General features: G+C 41.8%; 1 protein-coding gene across 1 annotated transcript in view; it reads right to left on the bottom strand.

Annotated features, from left to right (window-relative positions):
• NELL2 (neural EGFL like 2) overlaps positions 1-11,734 on the bottom strand; it is a 391,676-nt gene extending 379,942 nt beyond the window's left edge. Inside the window, exons 1-2 of the mRNA XM_040410664.1 lie at positions 11,271-11,734; positions 10,820-10,948 (exon numbers count right to left, since the gene is read on the bottom strand). Coding sequence (XP_040266598.1) covers positions 10,820-10,948; positions 11,271-11,400 — 259 coding nt within the window. The 5' untranslated portion in view covers positions 11,401-11,734. The remainder of the gene's footprint in view (positions 1-10,819; positions 10,949-11,270) is intronic.
• Between the last annotated feature and the right edge of the window lie 2,708 nt (positions 11,735-14,442).

The following is a 14,442-nucleotide window of genomic DNA, read 5'->3' as shown; positions in this document are numbered from 1 at the left end:
TCAGGATGGTCTTGGATTTGTGCTGTTTAATGAGTCTCATTAGGTGTCACTATCAAAAGCACAAAACTGTTGTATGTGGAAACACCATATTCATTTGAATAATAAAATTACATATCTTGGAAAAAATGCAAGCGAGAACAATTTAAAACAACCAAAAAGAACCAAAGTGCAACATAATACATGGGGGTGTAAACTGCAACCACCCAGGCCTAGCCATGTCATATTGAGCCCTAAACATGTCCAATATACAGAAAAGTATCAATACAATTCTACTGCTGTAAATATAACATTTCATAGTGGGTTCTCATATAGACTTGGTTTCCAGACCTGTTTCTTTAGTTTTAGCGGCTGTGATACTCATCTTCCAAATGCATGTTGATGTTATATTTTATTGGGGGCATTTATGTACAGCAATAGAGTTGTTGAATTGCTATTTTTCTGTGTATACACATTTAGGTCTCAATATTGAAGGTTGAAGTTCATCAGGGTCTATGTATTATCTATGTATTATCTATGTATTATGTTGCTTTTGCTTGCATTTTATTTCCATATTTTATTATTGGAAAAAAAAATCTCCTTCCACACAAAACCTGCTTTTCCTTTGTGGTTTATTGGCATGTAGTACATGTTGAACCTTATAACCTCAAGTGGTGGTAGGAATATACTTGCCTAACTGTCACTTGAGATGACCCCTTTAAGAAAGGTGTCAGCTACACATTTAGGACTCTTAGCCTGGGGAAAATCAGGTGATGTCACTCTATGGGCGTCATGAGTATTAATATGAACAGTGAGTTGTTTTGAGGGTCTAGGCACTAGGCCTTCACTTTGATAGCTAGAGTAGGAATGCTAGATCTTTTTAGCTAGTGGTCAGATAGACCAGGATTTCCTTTTTTGCCTGTGTGATTTCTTGATCTGCATGATAAATACAATAAAGTTGGCTAAGTCCATTTTATCACAGGAGTAAACAATGCCTTGAGCTAAAGCGAGACAACCGCTTTAAATGTAAAAACTATACTGTACGTTTCACTGAATCTTTTCCTACAAAACTACATATCAACCTCTTATGCTCCTTCTTCTCTTTAACATGCTGCCTCAGATTGCTCAGTATTTTATGGTGACAGGTTCTCTTTAAGACACTTTTTTTATATACAGGGCATGATGTTCACTAGGTGATCCAACTGGTTGTCATTCTGTGCTAAGCAAAACAAGTGAATTAGCGATAAACTCTGATATCACCTTGTTCAATAAGTTCCACACAGCAGTATTTTATGCAACTTTGATTTATGCGGCTAATGGCTGTTGTGTAGTATTTCTTTTACATTATGCAGTATAATATCACCAGGGCACAAAATGAAAGAAATACTGTACATCCCTGCTATAAAAAAAAAATCAAGCACTGGCTGCTTCCCAAGCCTTAAGTGAACTGAATCAGCAATAGAAGATACAAATCGAATTTCTTTTTAGATATATGCCATTGTTGGGGTCAAGCAAACTATGCCTGAACACTGCTCTACCAAGTCTCATCCTCCATGGTGTCCATACCCAGAATTATCAAATGTATTTATTAATGATATCTTCAAAGGCTATACAGTTTTCTGGTACAAATTTTGGTCTCATAGGTCTAGCTAGTTTATTATTATCAGTCCTATTGGAATCAAATTTTATAATAGGCAAATTATTCTACATTGAAGCCTTAAAAGGGTATTTAATCTAAAAAATGTTATGACATATTACTAGAATAGAAATACAGTACTGTGCAAAGGTTTTAGGCAGGTGTTGAAGAATGCTGTAAAGTAGGAACACTTAAAAAATAGAAGTGTTAATAGTTTAAAATAAAATTTATTCTGCATCAGGACATCAACCCCAAACATACAGCCGATGTCATTAAGAACTATCTTCAGTGTAACGAAGGAAGTGATGATATGATAACCACAGAGCTCTCAACATCATCACGTCTGTCTGAGATTACATTAAGAGAGAGAAGGATTTGAGCAAGCCTACTACATCCACACAAGATCTGTGGTTAGTTTGCCAATTTGGTTGAAAAAATATCTCAGCCAAGTTCCTTCACAAACTGTCTGCAGTATACCTAGAAGAATTTATGCTGTTTTGAAGGCAAAGGGTGGTCACACCAAATATAGTGTTAAGCACGAATATTCGAAAAGCAATTTTTTTTCCGCGAATATCGGCACTTCGAGAATTAGCAAATATTTTGAATATAGTGCTATATATTCGTAATGTTGAATATTCGTCTTTTTTTAACACAGTACACATCAGGTGATCATCCCTCCCTTCTAGCTTGGGGACCAATGAGAAGGCTTTGTCACAGCTTAGCAACATCCCTAGTAACCAATAGAAAAGTTTCTGTAGATCCGTTCAGGGCTCTCACAAGCGGTCCAAAATGGATCAGTTTTGCCCTAATGCATTCTGAATGGGAAAGGATCGGCTCAGAATGCCTCAGTTTGCCTCCGTTCAGTCACAATTTCGCTCTGGAGGCGGACACCAAAATGCTGCCTGCAGTGTTTTTTTGTCCGCGATGTGGTGCGGAGCAAGCATTCGTCCTGACACACAATGTAAGTCAATGGGGACGGTTCCGTTTTCTCTGACACTATAGAAAACGGATCCTTCCCCCATTGACTTTCAATGGTGTTCAAGATGGATCCGTCATGGCTATAGAAGACATAATACAACCGGATCCGTTCATGACGGATGCATGAAGTTGTTTTATTGTAACAGAAGCGTTTTTGCAGATCCATGACAGATCCGTAAAAAACGCTAATGTGAAAGTAGCCTTAAATAAAGTGTTGTGAGCTATTAGTATTTGAGAGCTGTGTTATTAACTGACCAGCACAAGATGAAAGTAAATGTACATTTCTTACTGCTAGCCTTTTATGACAAAGCTGCTGGATATTTTTAATAAAAATAAAAAAAAACATTCGAAAGTATTATTTTAAGCCCACAATGAGGGAAATTAAATCATTAAAAGTGTTGTTAACCTCTTAGTAACCAGCTTGTTTTGGGCCTTAGTGACCAAGTGATTTTTTTTTTCGTTTTTTCATTATCCCATTCCAAGAGCTATACCTTTTTAATTTTTTCGTCGACGTAGTCATATGACCACTTGCTTTTTTTTTTACGGGTTAAGTTGTAGTCTTTAATGGCACAATTTTGGGTTACACAAAACCTACTGATTAACTTTTAATAACTCTTTTATGGGGGATGGGAAACAACAGCAATACTGCCACTGAGTTTTTTTTAACTTTGCGGCATTCATTTTTCGGCATAAATAATATTATGACTTTATTCTTTGGGTCTGTACAAATACAGCGACATCAAATGACATCAATTTTTTTCTGCTTTGCTACTTTTGCACAATTAAAACCCTTTTTAAAAAAAAAGGAAAAAAAAAAAGAAAATGTTTTTGCATCGCCGCATCCCAACTTTCAAATTTTTCTGTCTACAAAGCTCTGTGAGGATTGATTTTTAGCATGATAACTTGATTTTAGCAGGATGTAGTTTTCATTTGTATAATTTTGGGGTACATAACTCTTTTTCATTGCTTTCTATTCAATTTTTCAGGGGATTTTTTATTTTTTTTAAAAACTATTATTTTTTAACGATTTACCAGTCCCACAAGGGGACTTTAACATATCTTTTGATTGCGTCTATAATACTTTGTACTTCTTATGCAGTACAGAGTATTATACTGTCAGTATACTGACAGTCACCAGCAGGCTGTGCCAGAGAGACGCAGACTTCTAGCATACACTGTAGGCAGTCCTGGGACTTCATTAGGCACAAGGCTGCCATGTGAATACCTGGCTGCCAATGGGAGACAGAGGGAGCACCCTTCCTCTAAACAACATGGTCGCTATTGACCACAGCATCTAAGAAGTTAAATGGCCCTGATCTGTGCTTCAGCCAATCTGGGCTGTTAGAGCAGGAGCCCAGCTCTCAAGCGAGAGCTGCATAGGATACCCATTCAGCGCTTAGACTAGGCCACCATAAATAGTGGTGGTCTAGCCAGGGGTGCACCGCCAATGAGGCAAGGTGAGGCGACTGCCTCAGGCAGCACCAGGTAGTGGCAAGAGGGGGCAGCAGAAAGGCTATGGGCAATGAGTGCTTCCATTATGGAAACATTCATCTCTACATATTCAACTGCATTGCTGTACTCAGGACAGCAATACAGTTGAATGCTGCGACGGGGCATGGGAGCGATGTCTCCCTGGCCCACCGTTTCCTCTAATATGCATTAGCCCTAGTTCCTGTAGCCTAAGGCTACTTTCACACTTGCGGCGGAGTGATCCGGCAAGCAGTTCCGTCGCCGGAACTGCCTGCCGGATTCAGCAAATTGTATGCCAACTGATGGCATTTGTAAGACTGATCAGGATCCTGATCAATCTTAAAAATGCCCGATAAGTCAGAAAAATTTATTGAAATGCCGGATCCGTCTTTCCGGTGTCATCCGGCAAAACAGATCCGGCATTTATTTTTTTCACCTTTTTTTCGGTCCGGCACTAATAAATTCCTATGGCAAGTCTTCAGGTTTTTTTTCACCAGAGATAAAACCGTAGCATGCTGCGGTTTTATCTTTTGCCTGATCAGTCAAAATGACTGAACTGAAGACATCCTTATGCATCCTGAATGGATTACTCTCCATTCAGAATGCATGGGGATGTGACTGATCAGTTATTTTCCGGCATTGAGCCCTTTTGATGGAACTTAGTGCTGGAAAAGAAAAACGCTAGTGTGAAAGTACCCTAATAGAGGCCGCTGTTATCATTATTGCGCTGCCTGAACCGGCTGCCTATAGCTCAGGTTACAGACTAGAAGAGGTCTGTGTCTTGCACTGCATTGCTGAAAGCAGAATGTAGGTAAGTATTTAAGTTTATTATTTTTATTAGGCAGCATGCTGTTGGGACACCATGGGTAAGGGTCATTATTTTGTAACTGGAAAAAGCACTATAGAGAAATTGTGGCTGTAAAAAAATGAACATTTTTGTACTGGCAAACATCATAAGAGGGCCACTATGGGAACATCCATTCTATAGGGGGCACTAAAAGTTTTTTTTTTCTGTACTGGCACACATTATAAGGGAGCATTTTCGGACTGGCATACATTGCAAGGGGGAATTATTTTACTGGAAAACATTATAAAGGGTCATTTTTTTGTACTGACACACATTATAAGGGGGTATTTTTTGCACAGGCACACATTAAAGGGGGAAATAGGTGGCAGGATAGGGTGTTCAGAAGGTGGGGAGGAGGATGGAAAAGTAGGAAACTAAGATGTCTGTTTGTCAAACTCTGCAGATACAAGAGATGGCTGAAAGAAATCATCATGGTGGTCTGGTCTGAATGGAGAAGAAAAAGAAAGAGAATGTCATCAGAGGACATGTCACTGGATGTAAGAGGTATCTGCTGCTGTATTACCCTGTATGTTTTGTAGCTGTATATGTAATGTTTTCCAAGTGTGTTTAACAGTATTGCTGGAGGGAAGAGGTTAGGTTGAAAAATTGGCATTGGGATGGAAGGGGGGGGGGGGGGCGGCAGGGCGCTGTTTCAGTTTTCGCCTCAGGCAACAGAAAGGCTAGGTGCACCCCTGGGCCTAGCCTAAGGCCCCATAGTGAGCTCTGTAAAAAGGAGTACTGGTAGTCACTAAGTTTTATTTTTGAATGTATTCTTACTTTTCAGCATTTTTCCCACACCCGCCTAAAACTTTTGCGAAGTGCTGCATAGCAACTTTGTGGTCATAAATGAGGCATGAAATGTACCCCATTCTTATGGTGTTTCTTTGGTGCATTAAAGAGGTTGTCTCACAAGAGCCATCCATGTATTTTATCACTGATAATAATGTCTGCATCTAAAACTACAAGTATAGCCAAGATCGACTTCCCCTCACCAGAGCTGGTGATAAAGTCATTTGTTTTTAAAATGATGCATTAGAGTGATGTCTCTAGCGTAGATCTAGAGTGAACCCTAAAATATTATATGAGAAAAACAGTTGTCGTTTTTTGTATCCATGGTATTAATTATTAAAAATGTTATTAAAACTGCCCACAGACACAGATTGTTCTCCCAATTAACACCCGTTTGTCCCCAATAAGTTGCAGGTCCAGCCTAAATAAATGTGCATATTACTTCAATGGAGGGTGGGATTTAAGATGAGTAAAGTCCAACCTGTCAGATCTCGCAGATATTGCGAGACTGGCAGTCCTCAAAGTCAAAAACATTATGGGGGCCATTTATCAAACTGGTGTAAAGTAGAACTGGCCTAGTTGCCCATAGACACCGATCCGATTCCATCTTTCATTTTCCAAAGAAGCTGTCCAAAATTAAAGGTGGAATCTGATTGGTTGCTATGGTCAACTAAGCCAGTTCTACTTTACACCAGTTTGATAAGTGACCCCATATATTATTTTGTTGTCAGATTTCTTGGCATTTCAGTTTTGGGTTTCGATGCTCTTTTTGCGATGCTGGTTGTCTGATGTAAGCAGATGATCCTTCGATATCTCTATTATCCCTCTCCTTGCCTAGAGATCTTTTTCTGGCTCTTCCTCCGCTTCATTACTTCCACATACCTGACCCAGTTTGTCATTGCTTTACTCTTCCTCCTATATGAACTTTTATTACTGATCTTTGTGTGCAGTGAGTCTATCTGATGTTAAAGGATTAGTAAATAAAAGAAAATTCTTTTGTATAAAACATCTCTTCGGGTTTCTGCACAGACTTATACAGTAGAGAACAGGCTGCTCCGTGGGGTCATAAAACCATGTGGTACTGTGGGCGACATTTAATGTTTTACTGCCAGATGGAAAGGCTTTATTTATCACACTTTTGCCTAACCTTTTTGTTTGGAAAAGTGATGGAAATTAAAGGGGTTATCCAAGACTTAACATTTCCCCCCAAAAAATGCCTGGACCCACGTTGCTGAGCATACTTACCTTTTCCCCACCACAGTTTTCTTTCAAGATTGCTCCACGGCCGTCTCTGCATCTCCCCTGCATGCAGATAACATCTGTTGGCAGGGTCACGTGACTGCTGCAGCCAATAGTCATCCACAGTGGTGACCTGCTCACCTTGCATCACATGTGACGTCACACACATGACATAAGTATAGCAGGCCATCATTGTGGCTGGCTATTGGCTGCAGTGGTCATGTGAACCCCCCCCCCCCTCCATCCATGAATGTTATCTGCACACAAGGGAGATGTGGAGACGGATCAGGAATAAAAATGGTGGCAGGGACCAGATAAGTATGGTCAGCACCATGGTTCCAGGCATTGTGAAGGGCTGTTAAGTCTTGGATAACCCCTTTAAGTTCAGGTCCAATTTAATATTGCTTTATTTCCCATATTATTCATTCACAGAGTTGATGTCACTCATACAGTATGCTAACAACATTAATTTACTTTCCCTCGAACTTTTCTAAGGGAGAACACCTTTGTAATACAACAGGCCTTGAAGGATGATTTCTTTTTTTTTTGTTACAAATTCTCACGGAATGTTTAAAGAAGCATTTCCACAAAATATTTTTCTCTGGCGTTAGAAAGGTATATATGATGTAAATTGTAGTGAAGGGAATCTTTATACCAGTAGTTGTGATTTATACACTCCATTCTAGTCCTCAGCAGTGTCATGTGACCAACATCCTGATTCCCAAAATGTCATAGAATCTTATGTGTGGACAGAAAGTTAGTTTCTCTATTCATTCCTATGCAAGGCTCAATGTGAATCTCATAGGAATGAATAGAGAAACGGACTTCCTGTCCGCACATAAGACGCTGTGTCCATTGGAGAATCAGAGTGTCTGTCATATGATTCAGCTGAGGACCAGAAGGGAGGAGATACATCCCAATTACAGTCATCACTGAGAAGATTACCTTCAATACAAAATTTATGTTATGTACCATTCTAATGGGACAGAGAATAAACATTTTTGTGGGAATGTAAAATCCAAAGAAATCAGAGGTACAGCATGGGTACATAGATTTCTATGGCGCTATATTCAGAATCCATATAACAACACAAATCCTGAATATGCCCAATAATAAATTGGTTCTTCCATTTTCAAGATCATTAGCCCCTGCACCTACACCTAGTCAAAAATCATGGGTGTTTTGATCAAAATATATTGGCTGAGAGTCTTAGATTTTATCATATCAGAGTGAGGGCTTTGTCTATATATAATATTTGCATCTATTATGTTAGTGCATTATTTTCTGTGATTTCTCCTGCACCAACACCTGCCATATAAGAAACAGTACAAAAGTAATGTCACACATCAATCTATCCTTTACTATCTCAATTTGCAGCTACAAAATTTGCTGGGAAACCTCTATAACCACAGCTACTTTTAATTTGTACTAACTTTAGATCTCTTATGTGAAAATAAAGTATCCATAGATGCTTTACCCTCAAGTGTACTCCATAATAGGTCTTACAATTAGGTCAGTTTATGCTTTCTGCAGCAGTGATTTACTAATCACAATGTGCCCAAATCCTGGCACCATTTGCCCAAGACAACTGGTGTACCTGCATTACAGCACATTTATAAAATGTTTAAAACACAATTTTTGACCTTGTTCGACAAGGGGGTGTGACTTAGCAGGAAAGGGGTGTGGCTTCAAACGCAACACCGTGAGCCAAAATTGCATCAAAATTCGGATGCAAAATTCGGTAAGCCAACTAATAAATGGTATAAACGTAGACTAAAGGAGCACTAAATTTATTCCAAAGCATCAGCCATCTTTAGACTGTCTAGTATACACTGAAAGGATTAGTAAATATGCCTCATAGTCTAGACTCTAAAGGCGATGCTGGAATTTTATACTAAGTACACATAAATTCATTCAAGCCCCATGCCTTCCTAATCCGTCAACGGGGACAGGATAGTAACAGCAAATGTCAAGTTTTAACCAGTTCCTGCAAAGCTATATACCGTGCTTCTTGTTTTAATTTAACTCGAAGCCAAACCAATGAATTACATGGATACAGACTATGGGTAGAACACGGACATGTTTTGTAATTGCTATACCATAATCTAGAGAGGTGTAATATATTCAGCCTTTCACATTAACAGCTGTCATGTAGGAGACATTAAAGCCAATATATTACATGGATTTTGTCTTCAGCATTGGACACTGTCAGGTGGAGATGGGCAATATCTGTAAAAATGAATCTGTGCCAAAGGCGGAAACAAAACCTGTTTTTGGACAAATGAAACAGATAATACATTATATTGGGGTACTTGCACATTGCTTCCTTCTTATACTTTTTGTTAAACATAAATTCTTTGCCTCCTGCAACATGGGTCTTCAGCCAACCTCAGGCTGGAGCTGCAGGGTTGTTCCCTGGGCGCCCCATCTCTCATGCACAGAAAATAGAGCCATCCAACTTTTGCAAACCAATTTTGTTCTTACCATAAGTCACAGGTTCCCAGCAGCATTAATCTCCCTGATCAGGCTAGTGTGCCTTATTATTCATTGCCTCCCTAGACTCGAATCAACCATCTGCCAGCCTCGGTCCTGCCGTACATTAATTAAGGGGCTATCAATCAGTAAAAAAGCGAGCAGTTGCAAAAGAGCACTGACACTTGAGTGGGAAAAGCTTGTAGTTAAGGCGGATGATCTGTACAGCACAGCTCAGCAGAGAATCACATATCGTCTAATTGGAAAGTTGGTCGAAATCAGTTGTTGGAGAATATAAAGCTGTCATTACTGGACAATTTAGTATGTCATGTTACTATGATTTAAGCTGCACATAGAGGTGTTGAACTGTATAAGAGATGATAAACCATTTGCTATGGGCCCCATATACAAATCAATGACTTTGATTGATGTACGTTCTGAATCAGTACAATACAGCTCATCTATCCTAAGATTGCTGAAAAAATATCAATTATGAAATAAAGATGTAAAAAAAAATTAATGTAAACCATATCCAATATATTTTCAGTCAATTCCTATTTGATCATTTTGGTCCAGCTTATAGAAATTTCTCATTATTGGTTATTGGCTATATTGAAAAAAATCATCACAATTAAGGTGCTCTAATGGTTAAATCTTAACCACATTTATACTCTCATGCTTAAGGGCTCATGCACACGACCGTATGTATTTTGAAGTCTGCAAAGCATGGATCCGCAAAAAAATACGGATGATGTCCATGTGCAGAACGGAACAGCTGGCCCCTAATAGCACAGTACTATCCTTGTCCGTAATGTGGACAATAATAGGACATGTTCTATTTTTTTGCGGAACGGAACCACTGGCCCCTAATAGAACAGTACTGTCCTAGTCCGTAATGCGGACAATAATAAGACATGGTCTTTTTTTTTGCGGAACGGACATGCGAACTTACGGAAACTGAGTAATTATTATTTTTTTATTTTTTTTGCAGACCCATTGGAAAATAATGAAATGGACACGGAAATAAAATACGTTTGTGTGCATGAGCCCTAAGACACGAGCAATTTATTTTCCAGGAGTTATCCAAACTCTGATGGAGCAGGTTTAATATGCTTCTGATATGAGAACATATGTTGCATGTCCGGTCCTCTGTAATAAAGTATTTCCTGCCTGAGCAGCACATTGTATATTAAACATACAAGTTGCCTTGCATCTAGCCTGGGGCTCCGAGGAAAGGAGATCCCTGAGAAAAAGCAGGTCCCTGCCTCCTGCTGCTAAATGATCATTAATAAAGCATCGCATTAGTATGTGCCGAAGGGACAGACAAAGGACAGTCCAAGCAATGAGCACACACAAGGACATGGAGACCCCCGATTGCGGATGCTGAGTTAACGCAATCCATTAGGAAATACCTTGGAAAAGGAAGGCTTTGCTTCTGTTGTGAAGTCCTTGAACCTGCTGTACTCCAGGAGTGGCCTCCCCCAACTGGAGCTCCTCTAGGATGTCAATCTGTAGGGAGGGGTCCACACCAAACCCTGCAACTGACCCAAGAAAGCCAAGACATTACACAGCAAGCTGACTGATACAGAGACACATTGCATATTGAGATACACTGCATAGAAATAACCCAAGGTGCTATGTCATTCCACAGTACCTGCTAAAAGCAGAGGCTTTATATAGGAGGGGGAAACACACACACACACACAATACCACAGACCTACTTTAACTGGGGTTTAAAACTTGTGATTCCCGTCTTCCCACCATTCCCTGACCTAATCCACCACTGTACTATATATAGAGATGTAGCCAGCACCTAACACTTCCCTGTCACACTAGAATCAGAGAAAAGGCTCCTCTCCTTACCTGGCTGGAGGCAGACAATACTGCAGATGATGCCCACTAGAAACTCCATGGTGATGGGCATACAATCAGTCCATAGTCGCCCTTTCTGTCTTCTGCCTGTAATCTCAATGAAGATGCTCCCTCCTAACATAAGACAAGGAGCCAGCAGATGAGCAAGCAACTTGGATTCCCCAAAGCTCCCATCATTCCTGAGCAGGCAGACCCAGCAGAGAGGAGGAACGCTGGCTTAACCCAATAAGTGCCCTGCACCCACACAGCCACACTTTCCTCCAGAGCAGCAGCAGGCACTGGTGTCAGCCTGAACCTGTTCCAGACAATGGATCTTTCCATGTGAAGCAGGGCACTCTAATTGCTCCTCCAGGGATTTGGAGGAGGGGAGCAGCCAGGGACAGGATGATGTGTCCCCTTTCTCTCAGGGGATGAACAATTGGTCCTTGCAGCAGCTGATCAGAGCACACTGCATACTGGCAGGGTGCTTACAGGTTGTGTCCTCTAGTGATTGACAGGGGGTGGGCACTAACAGGAGTGTCTGGGCATCCCTGAGGCAGAGCAACATCGTTTAATACCTGATTTCACCCTGCCATTTTTAGGAGGAGCACACCTCACACCCCTCATTCAGTAGTCAATGGCTGCAGCATTTACTATTCACTTTTTGAAGTGTTCCTTCTGCTTTCAGGCTATAACTCCCATTGATTTTCCTGGGGAGGCTCCGGCAGCAGTCACACATACTGCCTCATCTTTCACACTCACTAACCCTTCACTGCCTGCATGCCGAGCGCTGCTTCCATCTGTGCAAGGTAATGGTGGTAACAGTGAAAGGAATACAATCGTGTGACGTTATCTGTATTTTTAACCCATTCCACTACTTTTGAGAATGTTTTGCAGCTGAAGAAACTGCAGCGAGCACAGGCACACATGACATAACCATGATTTAATTGGATTCACACTCAGCGATTTTTAGCAGTTTTTATATTGGTGTTGATGTTTTTTTTTGCCTGTGAGGCCTGGTTCACACATGAGCGTTTTACAGAGCGTTCCTACGCGCTGTAAAACGCTCAACAGGCAAAAGCCCACGTTTCCCTATGGGAATGGTTCTCACCTGCGCGTTTTACAGCGCGTACAAACGCGCTGTAAAACTCCCTAAGCCCAAAGAAGTACAGGAGCTTCTTTGGGGCGTATTGTCGCGCGTTCAGTGTTGACATGGCTGTTTTTCATTGGACGCCTCTGTGGTCAATCGCAAGAATGCGCGTACGATGCACGTTTTCCTATTTCCAAAAACGCGCTGTTATACGCCTCGAAAAACGTCCGACAAAAACGCGCGTATCAAATAAGCTCAAGTGTAAACTAGGCATGAAGCAGAAAGACAACCAAAAGGTAGTCTACCTAGGTAACCTGTACAGAGTAAGGCTCCATTCACACGTCCGTAACGTGTTTTGCGAATCCGCGGATCCGCAAAACACGGACATCGGCAATGTGCATTCCACATTTTGTGGACCGCACATTGCCGACACTAATAGAATATGCCTATTCTTATAGGAAATGTTCTAAGAATAGGACATGTTCTATTTTTTTCGGGAAAGGAATTGCGGACCCAGAAGTGCCGGTCCGCAATACCGTATCCGGGCAGCACATCGTGCTGCCCCATAGAAATAAATGGGTCCGCAATTTTGTTCCGCAAAATGCGGAACGAAATTGCGGACGTGTGAATGGGGCCTAAGTGAACTTGGATTTTTACAATTTTCAGAATCTGTAACATCTGTGGTAAGGTGTACAGTGCTGGAAGGTGTGTTGTCCCACTCGGGTACCTCAGATGGGTGGGTGAGACAGATAAAATCCAGAGCGTGCAGTGGTCTCAGCAAAAGCATAGTTTGCTGAGACAGTTTTATAAACATTGTCTGGGCTGGATTTTACTTGGACTGGCAGTTAGGCTTGGTGGAGGGAGCTGCCAGTCCACACCCTTCCGGCACGGGTGTTCCCTTTTACCTGAGGTAATCAGAGGCAAGGCCTGCTCTAATCAGGCTGCGATATAGCACCTCCCAGTGTGTTATCCGAGACCAGAGACCTGCAGAGATTTGGATTGGTCTCAGCCGGGGAGGCTGAGGGGCCACGAGGCTAGGTGATAGCCTGGACTTTGGGGGACGCAGTGACGCCTGGGAAAGTAGGGTTACTAGGTCAGAGTCGGGAGGACTGCTAGACCCCTACCCCCAAATGTACTGGACTTGATACTACCTGAGAGGCTGGAAAATCCGCATGTTGGTTAACAGGGTGTGAACGGCGCTTTAGCTGAGGTAGGGAAATTATTTATGTTTAGTTAGAGCCCAGCCGGGCAGGTGTTTGTTTTGTATTATGTTTGTTTTGCTGAGGTGCCAAATAAAAGCGATGTTTGGACACGAGAATCTGTTGTCTGGTAAGGTATCTGTGAGAATGACCCTGGAAAAGAGCTAATCCCCCACACATCCCATACCTATTCAGTGCTGCGCAGAGATTTTCAGCACTAGAAATACGGTATCTCCCATATCCCCATTTTCACCCAGGCAGCCCACCTGACTTAAGCATCAGAGCAGTTCATGCTCCAATGCTCTCCTTTGCCCTACACTAAATCGCGCAGGCAAAGGCATTTTCAAGAGTTCCGGTGACGAATCAGGCTCTCCATGGGGCTGCCAGGAAGCCCGGTGATGTCACCGGCACTGATGGGCGGGCTTTAGCGCTGCCCTAGCCAGTAAAATGGCTAGGGCAGCGCTAAAGCCCGCCCATCAGAGCCAGTGACGTCACCGAACACACTGCCGGGCGGAAGCTTCCGCCCCGGCTGTGTGTTATGATAAACAAAAGAGCCCTTGCCCTGCGCGATCTAGCGCAGGGCAAGGAAGTGCATCGGAGCATGAGATGCTCCGATGCCAACATTAGGGGTGCTGCCTGGGTGAAAATATGGGTATGTCCTAGTTCAGCTCTGAACCCTGACAACCCCTTTAAGTACTAAGGACGACATCCCACTTTTTAGCATGAAAAAGTCACAAGACCTCGTTTTGTTACTTTTTTTAATGCCATGTTTGCTCCATCCTTGCCACTTGGCAGTGGAGAGGGGGTGGGGGACTTATATTTAAGCCAGTTTTAGGCATAAAAGCGACAGGCGCACCCAGCAGGAGGATGTGCCTAATTTAGGGTGCATTCAGAC

This window comes from Bufo bufo, chromosome 1, assembly GCF_905171765.1.
Source record: "Bufo bufo chromosome 1, aBufBuf1.1, whole genome shotgun sequence".
NCBI lineage: Eukaryota > Metazoa > Chordata > Amphibia > Anura > Bufonidae > Bufo > Bufo bufo.
This window is presented reverse-complemented; position numbering and strand designations above follow the sequence as displayed.